Below are 26382 nucleotides of genomic sequence, written 5' to 3' on the forward strand. Positions count from 1 at the left end.
GGCTCATTTCAGTTTCAAGAATAGTAACTCCTTGGAAATGGAAACCACAGATATAAGGGTGTATTACTGTATAACATCAGATCCCCAGGTTATACTTCAGTGCAAACAGGACTGATAGCTTCCCACCACAGTGTCCTTCGTCAACACGCGGCAGCAGCACAGATACGTAACCTTTAAGTAATGGAAGCCAACATAAATACACCTCACCCAGAGACTCGCTTTGCTATTTGTAAGGCCAAATGACTCGGCATGTGATGCCAGAAACTCTATTTGCGAGCCTCGGGGGGATTAGTTCGACAACGGTTCTCTATGTTCGGATGCCAAAGTCTATTTGGGCGTCCTGGGAAAATACAGTACAGGTATCATCAGGCACGGCTGTAGTGCAGGAAGATAAGAGACTAAAGAAGAAGAAATGAGCTGCAGAACAATCAGAATCAATCCTCATTTGCTGAATTAGTCTGCTCTTCTTGCCCAATGAAATGACCTTCATCAGTGCAAATCCAATTTGAGTCGCAAAGATTTTCATTTTCATTCTGATTGACATTGCCGCAGCGGAGGATGAGGCACTGTGGGACGGCAAAATCCATCTTGGAGGTGTGTGTGTGTGTGTGTAAGTGTGTGTGTGTGTGTGTGTGTGTGTGTGTGCATGGGAGTATGATTTTATCCCCGTTCTCATGCCTCTGTCACTGTCTGTCTCATCAATGCCATCGCCGCTCTCTCTTCCCCCTCTTTTCTTTCCCTCCCGTCTCCCTCTCATCCCTCCTTCAGGCTCCAGTGTTTCATTTAGCGATGAGCTCAGGCCCTGACACTCTCTTTCCTCAAGGTCAATAGACTGAAATGGAGAATATCAACTTGAGCATTTCTAATTAAATCAAAATTGTAAGTTGGAATATTCATGGACCCTTGAGTCAGATCTTACAGTGACAAAGGAAGACCTGCAGGGAGTTTGTCCAGCTGGAGAAACTGACATATGAACAAAACCTCTGAAATGTGCAGAAGTGCCTTAAACCTGCATTCTTAACAGCAACTCCACTGGTTTCAAAGCGAAGCCTGTATGTAAGCTTATGAGAAAATGACCCTAGTTCTCACTTGATTCATTACCTCAGTAAACAGTTTACTAATGAGTTTATGGTCTTCTTCAATACAGTATGATGCTCATTTTGTGTAAATTAGAGGGTATGTTTTACAGCCTGGCTGCGTTGGGATTGACAGCCAGGATAGAGGCAGCACCAGAGACGTCATAAGACAGGAAACAAACCGCTTAAAGCATTTTGATTAGATCCGTCTGCTTTATCACAGCCGAACCGGAAAACATACCAGCCACAGACGTGAGTTGTTGTTTGACAGATGCGAGTGAACAGTTGAGATTCACCTGATTTGGTGCAGCTGCTGCTGCGGAGGGACATTAAACTTGCATTGCTCTGGTTGGATGAGCTGACGGCCTCGCGTCACAGCGTTCTGCATCGAGCCGTTAAAGAAGCTGTTGGTGTTGATCAGATTTGACTGCCGGTTCATTACATGCAGTTTTTATGTCCTAGTGACCATTGAAATTGAAGTTATGGCTCTCTCCACCACTCATTTAGATAGGGGCCTGGTCTTGTTAGCCCTAATAAACTGCCCAGGGCTCCTGCCAAGATGGCCTGCCTAAAAGGATTTTGGCGTTTCAATGCTTAGGCTTCCCAGTTTCACTCTCTCGTCCAAATACAGTCACTTCTAGCGCCAAAAAAACAAGATGGCGACGCCTGTAATGCCAAACTCGATGCTTCAAAATGGTTTCTCCACAAACCAACGGGTGATGTCATGGTAGGTGTACTACTGAACTAAAATAGTAAGAAAAAAACAAAGAAGAGTGTAAATCTAATGAGAGTTTAAATCCAAGGTTCCAGTGCCTAATAGTCTTCATCATCAAGGCTACAGTGTGTGTCATTTTGAATAAACAACCTCAAATTTAATGTCAGGGTTACAACTAATGATTATTTTCATTATTGATTGACAGCTAATCACTTAAAAGTCAAATCTATAATGGACAATCCAGGTCTACTGCATAAATCTGGACATTCTTACACCTATTTAAAATCTCCATTCGTGTGTTATCGTCTATTTATATTTTTAGTATACGTTGTTATGTGTCGAAAATGTCAAACATCTGTGAAAAATGCTTATTGCAATTTCAAAGTGACGTCTTCAAATTGCAAAGAAAAGCAGCAAATCTTCACATTTATGAATCTGGAACCAGAAAATGTTGTGACTGAAACATTTAATTATCAAATTAGTTGGTGATTCATTTTGTTTTGATCAACTAATCGCTGCAGCTGAATGTTTGATCGAAGAATAATTAAGACGAAGAATCTGGTCAAGCACACAGGAAGTGTCAAAAGTCAGGAAGTCTTGAGGTTTGATACGCAGCTCAGTATTTGTATTGAATTTTTCTGTTTATTTCCTGAACTGTTGAGGTCACTTCAGTCGATGCGGGTCAATGTTCATTCAGTGGAGCTTCTCACTGGCTGAAAGTAGAAGAAATCCAATTTGCTGCTGCATTTTCCAAAATGATTTCCTTCCCAGAAAAATAAAATGTAACATCAAAAAAGGTTGAGAAGGTAATTACAGCCACTCAGAGCTGCACTGTTCCCTCGCTGCTTTCTCTTTGAAACACTACAAAAACAAACGTTTAAAAGACTTTCCTGCACATATTTGCCGACATCATTCTGGTCGATATTGAGTTTGTTTCTCACAGTGTGTTTGTGGACAGGTAATCAAAAGGAGTCTGTATGGGGCCCTGATGCTAGCAGACAGTCTTTCATTGCAGAGTTTCGGTGTGTGTTTGTGTGTACTTTCAGATATAACAGTAATGACATTTTAGCAGTTGACTCAAAGCAAAACGAGCCACATGAGCGTCTCCTTGAAGTTGAACTTGGACACAGTGGAGCTGACAAACTAAATGTCAGCATGCTAACATGTTCACAGTGACAATGCTAGCAGTGCTCGATCAATTAATTAATTAGTTGTCAACTATTAGATTAATTGATGCCTGTTTTGATAATTGAGTGTTTCATTTTCTTTAAACTGAATCCTCTGTGGATCTGTTGGTTCTGGAAGCATGCGGGTCCAGAGGGTCCAGGCTGGCAGGGTTGTTTTTTGTTTGATGTGCTGGAGAACCAGTTTCTCCAAACACTTCATCATTATCGTGGCTCCGGTGCCGAGCGCTAACGTAGAGGAGGTGTGACTGCCAGTCAGAGCTGTCTGAGGTTTGTTTGGGAGGAAGTGTAATATCTAGTTGCGGAGCACTGAAGCCCAGAGTGATCAGTTGTCCAGTCAGTCTCATGTGGGACATTGTGATGAATAACTAGTGTAGGGTCAGTTAAAAAACAGACCTGATGATGAGGTGAGGTTAACATAAATGTGTTCATGGCAAGCCACCGTTAGTTGTTGAGACATGCCACTACAAACACTAATTTTAAGCTCAAAGCGGGTGAGTCATTTACGTCAACGCACAAAACTGGGTCATTATCGCCGTCCATCCACTAGTTACTATTGATATTCAGGACCAAAGTGGCAACAATGCCATCTGTGGAGCCGTGCTGCTACAGATGCAGAAAATGATGTTACAAAAATACTCAAATGCTGTTGATTTAGGAAAATAACTCCACATCCCCACTTGACTGAACTGTTTTGTCAAAAGGAATAAATTGAATTAAATGCCCTCCAGCAAAACAGTCGCACCACAAAAAAAAAAAAAAAAAAGTTCCTGAACATCAGCAAAACAAAGCAGTTGCCAAGCAACACAGCAGCAGCAGCAGCAGCAGCAGTGTGAGCGATGACTTTGGGTCGACATCTTACCATTTTAAATGGGTTGTGCATTATCTGCTTTTGAAGGAAGAGTGGCAGGCTGAAGAGAACTGTCCCTGTTTGTGTTGTAAATAAATGTGAGTGTTCACATGTGGCCGAGGACACGTGGAGGGAAAAAACAAAAAAACTCATCTCACCGAGAGATCGTTCTTTAGCGACAACTGCAGAACCCCAGAGTCCGACATGCCCGACAGCTCAAGTGCTGCATGTACCAGGATTATATCATGAAATCAATATCACATTATATTAATCTGACATCAAACTTACAGACGAAATCATTAGTTTGTTGTCAGCTGCAACGTCCAAAACCGAAACCTTCACAACCGTTTCAACCATACAATCGCACTCAATGCTGTTAATTAACAATTCAAAGTCAACACATGTGATTTGCTTGAAAACAAAGAGTGTAGTCCTCGTTAGAACGACGTCCTCGACGTCAGTAACACTGCAGCTGCTTTCCAGACTTTTGAATAAGTCGTCTGCAGATGGACACACACACAGTTCTACTATTTATGTCTGTATCCCTGTATTATATTTACTACAGCTGCCAAAATACATGAACTGAATACAACTGAATGCAACTGAATAAGGCTGAGGCTGTTGATTTTTTTTCGTACAGTATTCAGTTATTAACAAAGACCGTCTCATGGCCTTCAGAATATGAACTGCTCCCGTCAGGTTGACACGACAGGCTTTTATTAAATACAGGAGACGATACCTGTGAAACGAGGGCCGCTGTTGCATGAACTGCACATTATAGTGTGTGTTTGTACCTGAGATTTTAAATTTTAAAATTGTTGGAATATTTTGTTGAGTAATAAAAGAGCGAATCACTGTGATGTCACGCTAACAGTAACAGTCAGCTGTGACTGTAACGTTTAAAGATCTACAGCTAAACATGCTGATCTGTTTACACTGTGTAGTTTGTACTGTGGTGCTCCGCCAACATCTTTGATATCTAACCAACAGCGAGATCTCAGACTAACTGCTAGTTTGGGGTAAACTCAAGCTGGTCTCAAGTCTCCAATCTTACATCTTAAAGTATAATTAATGAGATTTGACAGCATCAAACATGAATTTTAGATGAATGGGATGTAACATCATGAACAAAAGGTACTTAAATTGTATGTAAGCTCGTGCGTGATGCAGGGAAGTTAGCGTTAACAGACATTGTGAGTGAATATGAACCACATTTTCTTGGACATATTTAGATGTATATTATTTTTTAACATTGAAATCGATGTTTTGCCCTGCTACCTGCAGTAGCTAAGCTTTTTTACAAATTAACCAAAAAAATAGAAATACAGATGTTTTGAGAGGTCACACTGAGAGTGAACGGTGCGTATTGGTGCACATTTGTAGCCGAAGGCGCCTCCGGCTGTGATTCTGGACATTAAACTGGAACCTGTTGTGTTTAATGGCTCCTCATGTTCACCAGCTTCATCTGGAGTTGTGGTTTGTCACTGTTGTCTATCCTGAAGTGTGTGTTTGAGGTGGAGTGTGTCTGTGTTTTCTCCCTGCGGCGAACAAGAGCTAACAATCTCCACCCCACAAATCAGTGCCCACACAGTGTCTCTGCTCTCACACACTCCAGTGACCATACACCAGTTTGCAATCACACACACACCCTTCCTTTGTCCCCCTGCAGCCACCGTTGTTTATGCTTTGTCTCCCGATGAAAGTCTGTCAGCTGCTTTTCATTGTGGGGCGACTCCAGAGAGGCGATGTGTGTGTTTGTGTGTGTCGGCTTTGTGATATTTTTTTTCTTCCTCCAGCGTGCAACGATCACCAGCCGTGGACGATGAACTGCTCAGACAAACTGTCTGTCGGCCGGTCAGCCAAATGGAGTCAGTCAGTGTGACAAACATATTTAAAGAGTTGGAGGGCAACGTTTGTGCCTCCTGCGTCTCCACTCAATCTTACAAGCTTTGTGGAGCCTGGGTGACAGTTTTCTGCAGATTTAAAATAGAACAGATATTAGAAGGAGGTTCGGCAGACAGTCCACCATGTTGTCCAGAGGAGGAGGAGGCAGGGAAAGAAGAGCGTGTTCACAAGATTTAATGTGTGATTATTTCAGGGCTCAGTCGCTGTTTACTTACTGTTTGTCTTAAGGGTTCAGTGTGTAGGATGTAGAAGCAGAGATGAGATAATATATTCATCATTGTGTTTTCACAAGGGTATAATCAGCAATTCGTAAAGTACGAATGAGTCTGCGAGCTCACTGCTAGAAGCCACTAAACTACAGATTATCGTGCAGTCCATTTTTATTCCCCACAAACAGCCAATATACCAACATCTTGTCACACCTACACAGCTGAACAGGTCGCACCGGACCTTCATCATGCGATCGTATCTGATTAGATTTATTAGACATTGTGGTCTTGTGGTAAAATCACTACGTTACTTATGTAACTTAAGTTACAAACTTACCTACATTACCTAAGTAACTTACATTACATTATGCATGCGACATATCTTCACTAGCAAGTTAAAATAACTCACCGTTGACATCTGGTTTCACACTGGACATGGACAATAGTCGACTGTCCACCCCTGACCTCCTCCCTGTACGGACTTGTAATAATAACTTCAGCCAGAGGAAGTCGCTGCCTAATAACAGATTCAAATATGGGTCGTAATAAGCTGCTTTCATTTTCAGCCTGTATGGTCATTTTTCCTGGTGAGCACCAGCTCGTTCCACAAGCTACAGTCCTCTGTTTTGCTTTTTCAGTCCAATAAATAAACTAAACAACAAACAAAACGTCACAAAAAAAAATATTCCTGCACTCATTGTCCTTATTATAAACAGAAAAATACAGCTGAACATGATCGATGTGTGTAAAACTCACTCTACTCAAACTCCACAGGAACAAAATAAAACTCACCAAAACCGTCTTGGTTCATCGTTCCTTCTTTCCAACAATCACCGACTCTGGTTTGGTCAAACTTTACCTTTAATTCACTGAGTCAAACAAAATGTCTCTACTCGCTTTTTCTTTCACTCAGCGACAGATCTCGCTTGGTCGTCAGTGCCAGTTAATTAAAAAATGAAAAGCGTTACATATTCGTCCGACCCGACTCACAAATGACCTCAGACTCATAGCACATTCAGTGAACGTGGCAGTGGCTGTAATAATTAGAGGACCTTTTTGCATGTGGCCTTCTGTCTGATGCAGTTTAGAGCAGTGAGGACAACCAGGAGGGTTATCCACCGTCTTCCTCATGTTATATCACAGTTCAACACACACAACGCTCTCTGGATTATCAGTCTCTCTCCTCTCCGTCGCTGCTCCTGTTTTCTACCACTAGACTCCTGATGAGAAGCTGCTCAATACATTTGATTCAGTTCCCCTCCAGGGAGGAGCTCCCTTCTGCACCGAGCCGAACACCATTATGTTGTTTGGCACCGCTGAGCTTGTCACACCAGTCAGAATTCACAATGGTTCAGATGGGTTAATTGGTTTTTGCTGTGTGCAGTCTCTCTGAGATGCTAAACACATGCAGACACGTGGAGTAGAACGAGAATGAGCACAGACGATATGAGACGGTGGAGAGCAGCACTAAAACTCTTGACTCTGGTTTTATTGTCCCTTATAGTTTGTGGTCTGTGTGTCCTGCAGGTCACCAGTGATGGCAGGCGGACTGTTCGCTGTGGACAGGAAGTGGTTCTGGGAGCTGGGAGGATACGACACAGGTCTGGAGATCTGGGGGGGAGAACAGTACGAGATCTCCTTCAAGGTAACAAATGAAACACACACACACGCACACAGACACACACACACTCACACTCACACAGCTGCAGTCAAGTGTAGAAAATCAACAGTGTCACTTTGACCTCCGTGTCACTTCTGGAGAGAACAAGTGAGCAGCTACATGTTGGAGTCAGTCAGTGTTCGAACTGTGGACATTTTGTTCTGAATATTTTATGCTGTTATTGAATATTAAACCGTAAACAAACAAATAAAAAGAAGTAAAAATGGAAAATTGTCCGGCAGCAAGAGATGCCACACTGTTCCCGTAAAACCACAGTAAAATATTACGACTTTCCCCCGTAACGGTTTGTACTTTGTACCGCAACTTTGTAATTTTACAGTCAAAATATATCAGAATTACACATTTTCACTGCTTAAAAACATTTAGGCCCAATCCCAGCACACTCCTTCCCCCTGCCACACCTCAGGGTCGGGTCCGGATTCTTAATGGGATTTTCAGAAGCACATTTCAAGCCGAGGTGTAATGAGAACTGTTGTTTCGATGTATCAAGCTCCTTTTCTTTAGTTTCACTAACGTCTCCAGCAGCGAGGTTGCTGCACTTGGTACCGCTCCTCTTAATATCAGTGCAGACTGGCAGGGCATTAGCGCAGTTTGCTAATGTAGCATCGTTCCTTTTTATTTGATGATTTGAAAAATCGCATGAAGTGGTGAACGCACTGCGAGCGTCCACCTGTCGCGTCTGTTTACGTTACCGCTGTGACTTTTTATTTAAATTTCCAACGTTTGTTTGAACGTGAGGTGAAACGTTCATAATCGAGCTGTAATAACCGGGAATGCATTCAGACTATTAGGTGTCATTTAAAATAAAAGTGGTAGCCCTAGTTTACATAAATGCCATCGGCGACAGCTGATGATGCATGAGGGTCGACATCCTTGTGTTGTGCAGCGACCTGAGAGGTCTCTTAATAAAAGTCTATATGTTGACATGAAATTGCTTGTAACGGAGGAAAGTGTCTTCATACGGTTCCTCTCACGTTGATTCAACATGAGGATTAAATAGCTAATAAGAGAAACTTGTTGTGGCCACGAGACGTTCCTCATCCATTAGAGCCAAACATGCTCTGTTCATGGCCGACTCTCCCTATAATCAGAAGACCATATTAAATCATGTTTTGTTTTTTTTTCTGGTGCTTCAGCATGAATTATTCTGCAGCGTAGCCGTAACTGTTTGCGACTCGGCCGGCATGTTAAGATCTCGTCTCTGCTGCCTCCACACAGACAGAAGGGCCAGTCACAATAATTGAATTCTGGTTTGAATGAGTAAGGACTTTTGTCGTCTCACTCAATTAAGCACAAAGGCCACTGCCGGCTAGCTTGATTTGATTGGACACATGCTGCAGTGTGATACTTAATGTCGTTCCTCAGAGTGAATTTCCACTGGAGAGGATTTGTTGTATTAAAAGTTGAGCATCCAAATCAAATAACTGTCAAATTTGTTTTAGCTTCTCCTGCCTCTTCACAGAAATGCAAACTCTGACACCAACTTCTTCACGTTTTCTTGCTTGTTTTTTGAAAAGCACTGTACGAGCAGAGCCTTTATTATATCTAAACGGCATCGTGACGCCTCCCCCGTGCCGCGGTGGTGGTGGTGTTTTTGTCTTCGCGGTTCGAGATGAGCGGATAGTAGAGGTTGTGTGTTCGAGGTGAGCGATAAGACTTTCAATTTAATCTTACGGGAGCTAAACTCAAGCTCTTGATCCCTCCTGCAGCGAGTCGCCCGCGTTATTAAGCTCAAGTGTTTCATTCAGGGATGAGGACAACTGAAGGGATCAGGAGGAGCAGGTCAGACCTTCCCTACAGCGAGATGTGAAGACGGTGGATTCAGTCTGTTATCCCCCCCCCCCCCCCCGATTCTGTTTGTCCAAGCTGGAGTGGTGCAACAAACTTGACAAGGAGTAATTGAATTGAAATTGCAGCCAGCTGATGTCAACTCTGGAGGATGCAGGATCAACAAACTGGAAATGATCGAGTCCAAAACCAAAAGAAGGGAATGAGCTGTATTTTTCTCCCGTGACCAGTCTGTCTGTCACCAAACTCTAAGCTGCTGAGGCGTCGCACATCGAGCACGATAAACCTGAAAAATGTTGGTTCTGGTCTGGAAAACTTCTTTGATATAACAGAGAGATTCAAGTCACGACAGAAGTAGGAGTAGGTTTGCGAGACCTGTGAGTTTGTGGAGGATGGTGTGCTGTGAGGTGGCAAGAGAGGTCAAAGAAAGTATTGATTAACCCGGTATGGTTCTGATCGAGTCACAAGAAGCATCACAGTTGCTGTGTATGCTCACACATCAAATCAGCATCAGTTTTGTTGTGAGATATCGCAGCTTAAAAGCAGATTGATGACGGGAACAATGATAAAAATGTCCCGAGGCTTTAAAACGGCAGCATGATCAGCTGTGATGTGACATCTACACTTGAAGTTGTTGAGTGAAACAGTAAAAAAGAGAAAAAAGTGTGAAATGGTCCTTTTTAAATTAAGTTTCATCACTGCCTCAGCAAGATTAATGCAATACAAAGAGAAGTGCAGGGGTTCGGCTGTGCACAGGGTGGAAATGTCTTCATTTTAAAGAGCTCGCACACTTTTAATATCTGACCTCTGACTGATTAGATTTAAAGCGAAACATCACCTAAAATCCATCTTTAATATTTCTAAGCCTCGCTCCCTGTAGACTTGAAAGGTCTCTCTGCTCTCCAAAAAGCAGCGTAACAAATCAAATGTGAAGTCTTTGTCGTTTAGCTGAGCGTGATCGACTCGTCTCGTTCTCTTTGATGTCGTTCGCTCTCTCTGGTCTCTGCAGTCGAGAAAAACACTCGAACTATCTGCCGTTGTTTTCAATTGTCTTCTCTCTTCTGCTCTTTATTCACACAAGATGATTAATATCACCAGTTTTTTGAGCCCGTCGAACCTCACGCGATATTAATCTTGACTTTTCCTTCTTTCTTTTCCTCTTTCTTCCAGGCGTACCCTCTCCCGTCTCTTATCCCTCTCTCCTCGACCTCACATCCTCCCACTCCTTCATCTTCGCCTTTTCTTTACATCCTAACCTTCTTTCCTCTCAGTCGCTTTGTCTTTCTCACACTTTTGGTTTCACCGCTCTGATTCGTCGACCTTCTCGCTGTTCAGTTACACAAAACACCAGTGCAGCAGCTTTCACCAGCACCCCTCCCCCAGTTTTATCGCTGCTGAATCTCTGTGTGTGTCTGCAGGTGTGGATGTGTGGTGGTCGGATGGAGGACATCCCTTGCTCCAGGGTGGGACACATCTACAGGAAGTACGTCCCCTACAAAGTTCCTGGAGGGGTGAGCCTGGCCAGGGTGAGTCTCAGGTGGTTTTATAACATGTTAATGTGGACGAGGACTGTCTCTGCAGAATATTTGTCTTTACACTTTCCATTTCTGTTTTTTTCATGGTCAGATGTTTTTCAGTGAACGTGCCGAGGTTTAGTGATTTTGAAAAATGAAACAAATGCCGAAAAGATGTGAAGGACGCTTCTATCAGAAATACGATAAAGAGTCAGTTCACCTAAACAGCATAAATAAATGAACGTATTTCCATGCTGATGGTGTCAGAGCTACTTGCAGAGGTGATGAGATCTCTGCTGCTGCTCCAGAACAAAACACACTAATTAAATGGCTGAACAGATTTGTTTGTGTTATTTCTGCCTTCAAAAGAAAGTAGGTGCTGTAAAAAGGACTTTTTTATTTGATTTAGTTTTTCTGAATATATTATCTGGCTGCTTTGAGCACCACAAACCACATCCCATTCACCTTCAGTGTTACTCAGACTTTGCTTAATAAAACCAGGACTGGGTATCAGACTCAACACTTTTTGTTAGTATTAACAAGATGTGTATTTGAAACTTCTTGTGATTAAACGAGAGCTTTTTGTCTTCTGGCTTTTGTCTTCTACGTATAAAAGTTGAGTAAAACTGCAGAGGGAGCTGTGTGAAGTCTGATTGAGTGATGTTGCTCAGGTCGGTCGGGGCTGAAGACTTCTGTTGGGGCTGCAGGCCGATCAGATTTGCTTCTCAAACCAGATCTTTCAGACTCTCCAAACAATCATGCTGTCGAGTTGCAGAGCAGATCATTTTGTGCTCATCCTCTGATGCACTTCCGTCACTCTGGATTTCGTCGTTGTGCGTCACAGCTGCGAGTGACACAGAAGACACTTCTGATATGAGCTGCCCGAGCAGCCCGACTGAGACACAAATGTAGAAATCCAACTTTAATCGCATTTCCACCTCTAAATGTGGTTTAAAAAATGCAGACTTCCTAAAATCAGCTCTTCATTGCTGTTTGATGCTGCAGTAGCAGTTCAAGGCTACATTAGCAGCTACGTGGAAAGCTTGTAATAAAATACCAATTTTTTTCTGGTTTTGCTGCAACGATTTGTTTGGGGGTTTTTTTACCTTTCATTGTGAGTCTGAAAATAAACGCTGCTCCGTCTGTGAGGTAATTTTTTAAATGATGAAAGGAGAACAAACAGAGAAGCTTTGATTCTCGATCAAAGCTCTGAGGGTCTGGGGCACGGAAATGATTCAACTGATACTCAGTCATAAATAAACTGAAAGTATGAAAATGGAAAATCTTTTTTTTTTGTAATTTGGGTGAAATGACACTTTAATCATCATTCCAGTGTGCTGTTGCATCAGGCCCTGCAGTGAAAATGACTTTAACAGTCGCAGCTTTTACATCTTTTAACTTCCAGTTCAAGTATCAAACTCGTGTCTCCACCGTCAACTTCCAGTTTTCCGATAACGAGCTCACGTTCCTTCGCTCTGTGTGAGCGTTGACACTTTGAAACAGGAGAGAAATCTTTAAAAAAGAAATAATAAAGTTCATCTGGCCTGTAGCTGCACAGTGTTCATTATGCATGACTCAGGCTGACACCCGGCTCTGTTTTGGCTCGGCTGAATATGTTATTAAACCTCTTGGCCTTTGTTTTTGCCTCGTCGGTCTGACCATTAGCTCCTCACTGAGGCCGCATGAATGCTGATCTCAAAAGAGCAGCAGGTTTAACAACTCAGAATTACTTACTGTACCTCAGGCTGGGATGAATCCTGTCAGTCCCCTGTGCTTAGAAAAAAAACACAACATGCTGATTTACTTTAGTCGACTGGACGGCGTCAGGAGTGAAGCCGAGATAATTACACTGTGTGTCTTGATAAAAAATGCAAGAGTTCGTCTTATTCAGACGTTTTTTGTTTTATTTTCTGTGTCTTCCATCAAAGACGATGGGCTGAGAGGTGGAGAAGCTTCATCCAAGTCTGTTTTCACACAGGTGAAACTGTTTGAATATTTTAAAATGTAACTGCCGGGCGGCCAGAGATAGAGGAGGAAATGCCTTAAATCCAAAGAGCTTTACTGAAGGTAGTTTGGGAGCAGATCCAGAGTCTGTGGAGGGAGAAAGTTTTGTTGGCGACTGAAAGAGGACGAGGCAGAAGAAGAAGAAATGTTGTTCTTCTCTTGTTGATTTTGGCCGCGGCTGCACGACTAATCCAAATATTATCGAAGTCTCAGTATGGTGCAATACTCACATCCAAAAAGCAGCAGTTTGATAAAGATATAATGTGAGAGACGGCGTGAGAAAGAAAAACTGTCGGCTGCAGAGATATTCTGACCTGCAGATCATCTGCTCTACATGTTTGTTTGGATCATCCTGATTTTAAAGGTTCAGTTTTTTAGTGATAAAAAGAAAATTGCCAATTAAGAACATTGATTATTGCACGCGTCACTCGCCACATCACACACATTTTCATCAGGAAACACAGATATTGTAGTTTACTTTTACTTTTACATTTGATTCTTAAAATATCTGACATCAAATGTACCTCAGACTTTTACTCAAGTACCATCCGCATGGTTGACTTTCACTTTTACCACAGTAATATTTTAATATCTTTACTTAAGTACCACTTTTGGCTGCCTTTTACAACAGTCTCAATGAATGTTCATATTTCTCTAACTGCTGGGTTTGAAAATCAGCCAAAGATCACCATATTGACTTAAAAGGTGATGAAATGTCAAGTGACCAAAGAAAAATCAGTTACTGCAGGTCTAATGAGTAATTACTGTGATGAGACAACAAACTGTACCTGTAGAGACGGCTGACTTTACTCTGTCCTCAGGCTGGCTCCTGCTTCATAGACTTGCTAAACTATTCCTGTGGAGTTTTCCTTTAGTCGGGTCTGTGTTGTAGCTCACGCTTCACCGACACAAGCTCCAGTCATGGTTTTTGTAAAATCTTCGCCTGAGGTGAGAATTAAACCCGGATCTTTATTTTCCTTCTCACTGTTTTAAAATCAATCTATTCTTGATTTTTCAGGCGTTTCTCACCCGTGTCATAGTTTTGTTTTCTTTTTCATGAGGAGAAAAGCTGTTTTCTTTCACTTAATTAATACCACAGTTATTGTACAAAACACCACAGGAGCAGTGGCGTCCCTCCAACAGCACCAGACACCCTGAGCTCCGGCGGCGTGGAGGGAGATGTAACCACTGAACTCAATTTCACCTGGAGGGGGCAAATTTAGCTGCAGGCAATGAGCTATGCTACAGGAAGTGTGTGTGTGTGTGTGTGTGTGTGTGTGTGTGTGTGTGTGTGTGTGTGTGAGTGAGACAGTGTGTGTGTGTGTGAGTGAGACAGTGTGTGTGTGTGTGTGTGTGAGTGAGACAGTGTGTGTGTGAGACAGTGTGTGTGGCTGGCTGGAGGCTTTTTTCCTCTACATCTGTACCTCCAAAGGGCAGAAGATTTGTATTTCTACTTTCCTGGAAGGCTCTCTGGATGTGCTCTCATTCGTTTCACCATCCATACCTGCGAGGCTGCTTCCATCTGTATTCTCGCACATGCATCCGTCCCTCGGAGGCTGACAGGCTCTGTGTTTTCTACTCTTTTACACCCCACAGGCCTCAGATGGATGAATTTCCCATTGCTCGGGTGTAAATCTTTTATGTTTGCAATTGTCTGAGCTCAAAGAGGCTGCTGAGGAAGCTGTCCGCCCTGCAGTTGTTGTTGCCTACGGTTTCTGGCGATCACCTGCTTGTAGGTTTATTCAATCTGAAATGTAACAATTAGAAGAAGAGCCAATGGGACCTCATGTCTGATAAGTTTTGTGTATTAGATGAAGTCTTTTGCACACATTTTGACATGACATTGAGTTTTGACAGTTAAATCCCAGCTGCTTTTCTTGTGGTCTAATGACGTGTGACATGATATAAACTTAAAAAAGCATTTTAAAGTTAAAGGAGAGCCAAAAAAAAGTGCACTTGAGATACAGAGCAGTGATTTACACCTAAAAACTGCAAAAATTCAAACACACAAAATCACCTCACATGCCGGCAAACGTGTTGGACAACTCTGTTTCACAAGGATCATTTTCCTAAGTTAATTTTCTTTCTTCATCTGTAAAAACAGTTGGAAAATAAAGTGTTGGGAGGTGCAGATTTTTGTTTTTTTCACAAAATAATCCCACTCACAATATGCAAGAATTTAGTGTATTACAAATAGTCTCCTGAGCACAATTTCACATTCATCTAAAGTTCAACATGAACTCTTATACTGAGGGAATCATAGCTGAAATGGTGGATATCTGATCGAAAGATTCATGTGCATAAATGTTACACAACTTGCCACACAATGTAAGCACCTTGTGTTTAGAGAACGAGGAGAAAAACTCACATGGAAGAAAACATGAATGTTGAGAACATGGTGTGTTGGTGCACTTCAGCCTCTTGTGGCTGAAACAAGTATTACAAAAACAAACCAAAACAACTTGCCAAACATCGAGCGTAGCGTTTGTTCAGACAGGCCACGAAGTCGAGCTCAGCTCACAGTCCTGCCGCTGCTGCTCCTCCCAGCTCCTCCTCTTCATGCTGTGTCTGACTAATCAATGTCATTGATGCTCTGCTCTGCTCTGTACTCCATCGGCTGCTCTCCCTGCCTTAGGCTTCCCATGAATGCACACGGAGAAGGGCAAGGAGGTCCCAGAACAGAACCATACCACCGAATACATCGATCAAAATATAATCAATTATCAAAATAGTTTAAAGTAATTTTCTTTCGACCAGAAGAACAGAAAGGCTCTAAATGATTTCCCAGCAGTGCAGGAGTTGTTTTAGGAACATTTCTGGACACTCTTGGTTTGAAAAAGGTCTTTCTGTTCATAAAGGTCATGTTTTTTGGCTCCGAGGATCATCGTCCTAAATTTATTCAGTTCAAAATGACGATAATTCAGTGTTTCATAAGATGGTGTGATGGGTAATGTCAGAGAGAAACAAAGATAAAAACCAGAGACAGAAATTAAGTATTTTCTGAAGCCACCTTGTGAATTAGCACATAACTGAGCTCGGTGTCGTATCTGCCGTCATGACTCGAGACAAGTCGCTTCTATTTTTTCACCCCTCGCCTTCTGGGAGGCGACGACAGGTCCTGTGTGATGACTGGCTGCCTTTCTGCTGAGCCGCTTTGATCACTCTGTCATGTCAGATCAATCAAAACATCAAGGATGGCAGGATGTAGAGACGACGGCTTCGTCTGTTGTTTCAATGAAGACTTCATGTCCACGAGCACAAAGATCTGCTAACAAGCCAGTTCACTCGAGTGCTTTGAAGTCGGAGTGCTTTTTTAACCGTCTGGCACAGCGGGGAGGATTTTTCTTTTAGAGTCGACAAATCAGTGACATTTACACCACATAACAAAATGTTCACAGCGTTAAATGACTTCCCGTCGATGTAGAAACCACTAAGTCACTTATTTTTCTGCCTCGTGTCGCTGCTCGACTCTTTTTCCTCTTTCCTCTACTCCTGTGTGAGACCCTGCATCTTAGAGATAAATCTGCTCAGTCCCTGTTCTTCCTTTTCTCTTTATTGTTCTCTGTAAGTTGTTGGATGTCGACTTCTTACCCGACGTCGACTCTGTTTTCAGAATCTGAAGCGCGTGGCGGAGGTGTGGATGGACGAATACGCCGAGTACGTCTACCAGCGTCGGCCCGAGTACCGCCACCTGTCAGCGGGAGACATGGCGGCCCAGAAGGAGCTGAGGAACCACCTCAACTGCAAGAACTTCAAGTGGTTCATGAGCGAGGTGGCCTGGGATCTGCCCAAACACTACCCGCCGGTGGAGCCTCCTGCTGCAGCGTGGGGAGAGGTACAGCCACCGTTACAGACATTAATGATGATAGTGCTGAGTGTCTGCTCTGTCCTCGTTAATGACTGTTGTGTGTATTTCTGCTGCAGGTTCGTAACGTGGGCAGCAACATGTGTATGGAGAGTAAACACTTTGTGTCGGGGAGTCCCATCCGCCTGGAGAGCTGCGTGAAGGGCCGGGGCGAGGTGAGCTGGAGCCACGGACAGGTGAGCTGCAAATCAAATATCAATTAATAGAAATGAAGTCTGTCAACAGTCAGGTGGACTCTCTCCAAATGAACGCACCGTTACCAAGAGTGAACCTGTGGATTTCTCTGGTTTGAACATTGTTGGAAACATTTGAGATGACGTCCGATCACCTGCTGAATGCTTTTGAACATTTTTCCAAACATTTAGTTTCACAAAACATCTCGACAGGAGCTGATGGAAACTATTTAAAGCATCAGGCCACGGCGCGAAATATCAACGACCAAAATGTCCGTTGACAAATATGTTGAATAAATGAATTTATTAGCATATAAAGTAAACTTATGTTAGACGTTGCCCAGATAGCACTCGATGTAACTTTATATTATGCAGAGTTTGGGTTCGAGATTGAAGTGTTTCGACATGTGCAGCATTTTTAGTCTCACTGCAGAAGCTCTGCAGCAACTTCTGCCTGAAAAAAAATACATATTGACACAATGTTCAAATGCCATACACTCCAGCAAACAGCCCCGCGCTTTGGCTCGACAGTGTCCAGAATGGTGAAGGCGAGGAAGAAGACATCCCCGGGCTGGTTTAATAAAAAAAATTTAAAAAATGTAGCAACAAGTACTGCAGGCGAGGCAAGCAAGACTACAGATAAGAGCTGAGCTTCTGCTCCTCAAGACATGGAAGATACAACAACAACAGCAACAACAACAGTTCAACTGAGCAGTCGATCACACCGACACGTGTCGCCAGCAAAACTGTTATCTTCCTGTGGACCAGCACGGCAGGTTTGTGCTGCTCTCATGTGGGAAAAAATCTCAACTTCTCAGCACAAGTCGCGCTGCTGCATCGCTCATCGATGTCACACCTGGCCCAGGAAACCTGCGCACATATTCCCACTTTAAAGACACACCACACACACACCATCGGTCTGACCGCAGTGTCCGGCCCCTCTCCGAGCACCGTGAGTAAAAGATGATAGTTTATCGGGGCAAATCTTCCTGCTCCCATCCCGAGAGGAATGCTGAGATATCACCTCTGTTGTTGGTAGATTGTCTCGTCAGTGATGCTAAACACACATTAATGTCAGTGGAGCTAACGCTGACACACAAACACACTGTGCTGCTTCATCATCTTTTCATTGTTCTAAAGGAGTCTGTTTGTTCTCGCGCGTCACACTGAGGATCTTTAAACTCGAGCTCATAATACAACCTTAATGGATTGAACGTCCCCTTTTGTTTCCTCAGCTGAAATACTGCCGCCTCACAGCTCTGACACTTTAATTGCTTTAATCTGAAGATGCATTGTAGTTTAATCTGTGTCACAGTTGCAGTCTGTATTCAGCAGCCGGGGCGAGAAATGGATTCACTGCAAATCACAGGAGGGCCTCTGGCAGCTGTCCTTGTCGGGGGCTTTTTGATTCTGTACGAGAGGAGAAGAGGAAGTTATTCACAAAGTCTTTATTAGCTGGAGCAGCGGCAGCCGCCCGGACGCCACTGACGAGATTGTAACAAGGTCCAAAATTAAATCACAGACAACAGAAATATGGGGAAGTAGAATTGTTTTAGTTAAAAACTGCAGTAAAAGCAAAAGAAGTCACCGGTCCTGACTGCTGAGCTCATCGTGGTCGTTTTTAATGCCACGGACGGAGGGTGACAAACAATTAGATAAAAGGGACGATCATCAATCTCAGCGTCCGGTACGAGTCTCCTCAGTGTGCCGAGTCATCACAATCTCACTGCAGTTTTTAGATAAATCAATATAGATGATCAGTGAACTCTGGGGAGCTTCTGCAGACGGTACAGGGAATCTTCACGACATATATCATGTGTTAAACTGCAGTTTTGTCACATGCGTTCAGATTCAGAGGAAACGCTTTCACCGTCTGTGTTTTGTCTCGGTCCACCTCAAACTTTGTTGAGGTGGAGAGTAATTTCCATTGTTGATAAATCTGTTGATTATTTTCTGGAGTAATCGATGAGTTGCTTGGTCTATATGTCAGAAAAATGGTGAAAAAAAGTCAATTAGTGTTTCCCAAAGCCCGAGATGACGTCCTCAAATGTCTTGTTTTCTCCACAACCCAAAGATAATCAGTGAACTGTCACAGACGAGGAAACAAAGTAGAAAATATTCACATTTAACAAGTCGGAATCGGAGCGTTTTGTCCGACCGATATATGGACTGGCCAGTGCTATCTGCGGATATCACAGATATATCGTATCTTATGTGTTATTCCTCCTTAATGAATTTGAAAGTTGACAACTAATCGATGGATTGTTGCAGCTCCAACTAACAATTAAAAACAACTAAATCTAAGTGTGAGGAGACAACTCGGCGTGAAAAAAACATCATCGTTCAGACCGACAGCTCTGCAGACATTCAGTATAAATGAGTCTTTACCAGCCTTTTCCAATTCATTCTAATTAAATCAACACCACACGGTCTTCATCTGTGGATGGAGCTTGCTCAGTTGCTTTGTGTTCAGATCTGCTGACGTACAATCTCAATGGCTGTTAGCTTTTTATTCTCAGCACTCAGAACTTTTCTCCTATGAAGTGTGGAGGTTCATTCTTGACCTTGGTGATTATACCTTATATATACAGTCAATGATGATATGAATTACGTACCTGCTATATTGTTTTCAGCTCAATACAGCTGTAAAGTCACAAGCCTGTGAAACATTTAACCTTGATTAGCCTATAAAATCACCCAGCAGCCTACGCGAGTCAGACTGAACCTTTTAGCTGCTCAGTTTTCAGCATTAGCTTTGTTTTTTACCCACAAAGGCTTCAGATCTGAGGTGAGACAGAAACAAACACTTACATTTAATGGATTAATAGTTAAAAGCCAGTAAAACCAAACACAATATCCATCCAATGATAGTGAATGCAAAGGCTACAGTAAAACTCAGTCAGGGGAACCTTGACATTTTGTGAAAGAGGAGTAAAACTTTAATTGTGTCCAGCCAGTGAAACTGAGTGCGAGGGTCAACACCAGAGTCTGAAGGGAGGAGAGATGATTCATAGTCAAAACTTTCCTCTTGCTTTGAGGTTATTACTTTAAATGGAGGTTAACGTTTTAAATGAGGGCACAACACTGAACATATTTTGGTGCCTCGTGTCTTAATGGAGAGTTAACAGAAGGTCGAATCTTCAAACTTTTAAAGACTTTTTAAGATCATGTCTCGTTTAAAATATCCAGTGGTTTCACAAATGTTGAAACAGCTTCTTGAACAGTGGTCTCTGGCTTGGTACCTGTCTTGACTCTTGGCCCCACTGACCTCTAGACATCTAAAGTTAGCTCGACAGATTCGAACATATCTGTGGTTTGCAGCTATTTATCATGGCGACTGGGCGTTTTTCAGTATTTTAACATGAAATCATGAAGATTGTGACATGTGTTTCCCCGCAGGTGTTCACATTCGGCTGGAGAGAGGACATCCGTGTCGGCGACCCCATGCACACTAAAAAAGTGTGTTTCGACGCCATCTCCCACAACAGCCCCGTCACCCTGTACGACTGTCACGGCATGAAGGGCAACCAGCTGTGGCGCTACAGGAAGGTAACGAGAGCCCCGACTGTAAACACATTACCTGTGTGTGTGTGTGTGTGTGTGTGTCTGTCTGTCTGTCTGTCTGTCTGTCTGTCTGTCTCCTCTGAACATGTCGTTCCTTCTTTTCTGTACAAAACAACAAAGCTCCAAACATAATTGCAATAAAATAAATGACTTGAAGGCGTCTTAAATCATTCTGCAGAGTTGTGCACATTGAGACAGAACGTGCCCTGCAGCTGATGGATATTCACAGGACCTCATTATAGCCGTTGTTATGCATTTAAGCTCAGCTATTACAAAAAACACGGCGTGCAGGAGGCCACATTTGTATTTTTATGGCATTTGTAGGATTTAATGTAGTGTCACAGAAAGGCTTTTTTGCAGCGGTTAACACTTGAAAGACAAGAAAAGACGATAAAGGCTCAGCAGAGCACTGCTCGAAAAAAATCATTTAAATGCAAAGGAGTGCGGAGGTCCCTCTAACATGACTACACATTACATTATGAATCGTTTTGTATTTTTATATGAAAATCCAGTCATGTTTTATCGTGCCATCCACCCATCAATCCTCAGCTACCAGCAGTGAGCGGGTGGCTCAGAGGGCTCCACTGATTACTCTACTGTAAAACACATTTCTAACAGATTTGGGTGAAACTGAATTATATGTTATGGTAACAAAGTTTTGTGATTTCCCCTCTGATGTCCTCGGCCTGCTCTGCCTCAACCCTCAGTGATTCACATGAGTTTCCTGATAAACAGATACAGATAAATGGCTTCACTTGTTAAATGTTAACCCTGTTACAGTCCACCGTAACATTTAAATGATTGCAAAGTTGTTATTTTAAGATAGAATACATAACGCTGCTTTAAGACTTCTGAATGTCAATGAATGCACCACCAACAGTGTTGAAAAGGTTCCTGCTGGCAACTGCATCACCACAGGAAGAGACTGTGGTGGACCGAAAAAAAATCACCAGTGGGCTTTTAAAGGTTTACATGAATAAAAGCTTTATTTTGTTGGTTTTTCATTCCTTCCTGTCCCTCTCTCTCCCTCCGTCCTGCAGGATAAGAGTCTGTACCACCCGGTCAGTAACAGCTGCATCGACTGCAGCCCGAACGAGCGGCGGATCTTCATGAACACGTGCGACCCGTCGTCTCTCACCCAGCAGTGGCTGTTTGAGAGAACCAACTCCACCGTACTGGATCACTTCAACCAGGGCGCCAACTGAGGCCCCGCAGCATCCACAAGAAAAACTCCTGACGCAGGCAGACTTGCTGCCGCCGCTGATGAAAGTGGGGTTTTTACATTTACTCCAGTTCCCCGTTTACCTGCCCCTGAGGTGACGGCTGCCTCTCTTTGGCGGTGAGGAAGGATGGGATACCTGCGGGGGGGGAGTTGGTTAAACACATCAGTTAGAGGAGAGACTGATCTCTGATGGATGGGTGTGTGTTTTTCAAGTGACTGTGTGTGTGAGATGTATTTGTTCTGTCACGGCGTCGCTGTGGCGGTCGGTCCGTCTCGCTTCCCTGATTTTGCTGTTGATTAGTTATCTCACACTCCTCTCCTCTCCTTTCTTATTTCTTTTGTCTCCTTTTAAAGTTTATTTATTGCCTCTCTGTCTCCCTTTATCCTCCGTCTCCATCTCTTTCTCCCGTCCTGTCTCTCCTGCTTCGCCTCTCCCTGCACGTCCGTCTCTATCTGCCTGCATGACTGCATCTTTGCCCACCTTCTTCATTCTCCCTCTCAAATCCCCTTATGTCTCTCCAGCTCTGACATCCTCCCTCGGGGGGGAGGGGAGGGGATGGGGGACAGCGCTCCTACTGAGCCAAAGTCATCCTGACACCTGGGTGAAGTCGGGCAGAACCACTCTGAAAATCAACTGGTGAATTGATTCTCCTTTACAACCCTCATCCACCCCGCGTTCACTCCCTCGTGTCTCCTGCTCCCCCACAACTTGTAGTTCCTGCTGGCCTGCTCTCTTTCTCTCTGCTTTGAACGTAGCAGCAGGAAGTCGACAAAGAGACGCTCCTTTTTTTCCTTTTTTATTCTGTACTTTCCTCGCTATTTTTTAATGGATGAGTCGTTCCGCCGCCACGTTCTTGTGCGGGCCAACTCTTGCTGGCTAAGGGCTTGTTTGTTGTGGTGGTGGTGGTGGTGGTGGTGGTCATGGTGACATGAGCTGCCTCCCAGAGTCTCCCCCTGCTTTCTGTGCGCCCTTCGCTGCTCCCCACCCAATCGGTCGCCGGAACGACCTCGTCACACACGGCTGAGCGCGGGGTCACGTCGCGGCGCAAAGCAGCGGGCAGGGCCGCAAAGACGCCCGACTGCCTGCCTGGCTGGATGACTAGCTACGTGACTGGCAGGCCGGCTGATTCGCAGCAGGGGCCGCCTGATTGGCCGGCCGCCGAGCTGACACATCACTTTTAGCGTACAGTGCGAGCAGGAGGAGAGACGGGTGGAGGTAGCTCTGGGATCGAGACACATGTGGGGGGTTTAAATGCATAAAGCACTTGTGTAATGATAAACTTGAATGAAATCTTAGTGCCTTGTCGTCGAGGACTAGATGTAAGGTGTGTGTGTGTGTGCGTGTGTGAGTGTGTGTGTGTGAGTGTGTGTGTGTGTGTGTGGTGCAGTGTGTCCATCTCAGCGTAGAGGACGATTCATTCAATTCTGGACTTTTCTTGAAATCCGAACTGGAGTTGAAGCTGACTCGACCTCGACTCTGGCGAGGACACTGAAGGCACCGCTGGTTTCTGCTTTCTGAACGAACACACATGTATCTGCTGGCTGTGAATAGAGCTAAAGACTCTTTCCACCTTATTTTTCCTCCTGCCTTGAAAAGTTAACTTTAGCCCTAAGAAAGACCTCCGTTCTGTTTAATCATGACATGATGCTGTTGTGCTGTTTTTCCCGACCTGTTCAATCCAAAGTACTTTCATGGGAAAAGGGAATTATTGTCGTTATTGTTTTTGAATTTGTTTTGTTGTTGTTTTTTTTAATGAAATGTTCTGTCGTGTTTTTGTTTTTGATCCCGTCGTTCAGCCGATGATGATTTTGTTCGGCGTGATGTTCTGGGATGTTCTGGTCTGTCGCCTGCATCGCTCTCTAATCCGATTATGTGAAGCAGAACAATGTACAGCGTGTGTCGTTTCAATCATCACTTCCAGGTGTTGTGTTCAGTTCGACTGGTGTGAAACCAAAAACAAAATGTCCTCAAACATACTTCAGTCAGAGTATTCGGAAGTCGCTGATCAGGCTAACTTGGTGACATTAGCAGAATAAATCTTGGCAGTTTACGTTTCTGCAAAATTGTGGATATGTTGAAACTTGAACTTGAAACTGTGCTTATGTTCTGGTTAGGTTGAGGCACAAAATCATGTTTCAGCTTAAAATACCTGGTTCTGTCTCCACAAACACGCCTGGAAAATATCCAGTGAAACACATGAAATCTACAAATTTAACGTTGGCAGAAACATAAAATATCAACAATGTACTCTGGTAAAAATGACATTTGTCCGTGTGGGTTTGAAGAAAACCTTCCAGGTGATAATTAGTATCGAACACAAACATGTTAAAGCAAGAAAAGATACATTTCCAAATGAATCTTGATTAAAGTTGCAGATTTTATCAACTCAAACATCTCCTGACAGTTTATCAAGATGAAATGGAGCCGCAGCTGTAAAAAGTACCTGAAAATCGTACTTGAGTAAAAGTAAAGATATCGTGTTAAAATGTAATTTTGGTAAGATTGAAAGTCACCCATATAAATGGTACTTTGAGTATCTGATATTAAATGTAGTGAAGTACTTTTCTGGCTAAATAAATGGCATATTTCAGTATCAAAAGTAGAAATAAATTCCGAATATAGTTACATGTATGTATCAACAGTTAACTAACGTTCGACTGATTATCAGCCTTAGAAATAAGTTAATTGATAAATGCACTGCTGTGACTGTGATGCAGGATACAAACTGCAAAGTAACTAGTAATTAAAGTTATCAAATAAATGTAGTGGAGGATGGAAATAATCAAGTACAAGTAGCTCAGTACAGTACTTGAGTAAATATACTTAGTTACTTTGCATCACTGGCTGTGCTGATGCGACTCAAACTGAAAGTCTGAGCTCATATAGGTTTATCCAGCAGCTTGAACTGTAGATGTTTGAATTAAAAAGTTGATCTGGACTCACGTCAGTATCAGAGGCCGACTGATGGATTCTTACAGGTCGATATGAAGATAGTTTGGAGCAGGATAGGATCTCAACCTCACAAACACAAACACACACACACACACACACACACACACACACACACACACACACACACACGAAATATAAAAGTCAAGTCTATATCTCTTTATCAGAAACTGTTGAACCAGATATCTCAGTCTGAGTAATAAATAATTGATAGATAAATCTCGAACTGAACATAAAATTAGCTAAAAAATAAAAATCGATTTCACGTATCTTGTTATTTACAGCTATTATATTCCCACAGTCAGTTTACAGAGTCCATGCAAAACACTGATGAGCGCCCCCATGTGACTGGAGCTGGCTGTGCAGCCATCGGCCGACTATTTGAGTCCAGTGATTTCAGCGATGCCACTTAGAAAACGTTCAACTGTCGCGATTATATCAGCCAAATGTAATCAGTCAGGAGGACGTCACCGTCAGACTGAAATCTAAAATCTGTCAGTAAGAGTCAGTTTCTCTGACTCATCCATTGTTGTCTTTTTATAAAGTCATGACATCCCTGAGATATTTCAGCCAACTGTCTGCTTTACTTCACCGTTAGATATTTCATCTGCTCCAGAGGAAACGTCAGAAGTTTGAATTGAAAACCAAAGTCACGAGTAATTATCAGTATATGCAGAACTGCCCAGTCAACACGTGTCGTCTTTCGTCGTTTTTGTTGCAGTTTGAAAATCTCTTGTTGTATCAGTCCGGTCACCTGTCTCTGTGTGTGGAGTCCACCCTGACCTTGTGGACCACTTGTACTCTGTCAGACTGTTAAGAGGTGAGCAGGAGTCTCTGCTGTAGCAGAGTCTCCACTACGGGACCAAACCTAACACCTGTCTGACCTTTTGACACCGTGGTGACACCACAGTGTTAACAAAGCTGTTTGGATCAGAAGTTCAACCTGCGCTGTTCAATCACGTCACTTTATTGTGAAGGACTGTTTAATACCGACACTGTACTGAGGGACACCGCTGTGTAAAGAGCTGGATACACAGCAACATGTTGGGCTTTCCACATCAGAACAGTTTGAAAACATCTGGTTTGTCTGAGTCCGCCGAGCCCGTCTCACAGAGCGGCCACAGTGTCTCGGAAAATAAAAAACTTGACTGTGATTCATGTCGGCTGAACTCTAACAGAGAAAGGTGGATTCTTCTGCTCACCACCGCAGCTGAAAGTCAAATATTCCTGTTTTTAGACTTGTGCTGACATGACAGCAAGGTCGCTAATGCTCCCCTTGTATCTGGAGTTATAGTCATGCTACGTTTAACTTTTTCATTACAAATCAAAATGCTAAAAGATGCACAAATAGATTTTATTGAAATAAATTAAAAGAAGTTAATGTGAAAGGAGTCGCTCATCACCATGAAAATCGCCAAACTCTGGAGCTCAGCTGAGATGAGTTCAGTCTCAGAGGAACAATCATCTCGTTTTCAACAGCAGCAGGCAGCCGTTCTCCCCTAATAAGGAACGTTTAGCAGCTAAAAAGTATTTTCTTTTCTCCTCAGTCCCTTTTAATTCAGTCGAGCCTCATCCAACATCAAGTTAAACATTTAAATCTGCTCGATCTGCATCAGTTGTACTCACTGGCTTTATCATGATCAGCACCAAAAGTAAAAGGATCTATTCTCATCCGAAATCCA

The 26382-nt window shown here is 43.1% G+C and overlaps 1 protein-coding gene across 1 annotated transcript in view; it reads left to right on the top strand.

Annotated features, from left to right (window-relative positions):
• LOC311268908 (polypeptide N-acetylgalactosaminyltransferase 10-like) overlaps nucleotides 1-24813 on the top strand; it is an 86582-nt gene extending 61769 nt beyond the window's left edge. Inside the window, exons 7-12 of the mRNA XM_084372856.1 lie at nucleotides 7467-7584; nucleotides 10827-10934; nucleotides 16540-16761; nucleotides 16851-16967; nucleotides 20364-20513; nucleotides 21569-24813. Coding sequence (XP_084228982.1) covers nucleotides 7467-7584; nucleotides 10827-10934; nucleotides 16540-16761; nucleotides 16851-16967; nucleotides 20364-20513; nucleotides 21569-21733 — 880 coding nt within the window. The 3' untranslated portion in view covers nucleotides 21734-24813. The remainder of the gene's footprint in view (nucleotides 1-7466; nucleotides 7585-10826; nucleotides 10935-16539; nucleotides 16762-16850; nucleotides 16968-20363; nucleotides 20514-21568) is intronic.
• The last annotated feature ends 1569 nt before the right edge of the window (nucleotides 24814-26382 follow it).

The sequence above is a fragment of the Pagrus pagrus genome (assembly GCF_965226575.1).
Source record: "Pagrus pagrus genome assembly, chromosome: 14".
NCBI lineage: Eukaryota > Metazoa > Chordata > Actinopteri > Spariformes > Sparidae > Pagrus > Pagrus pagrus.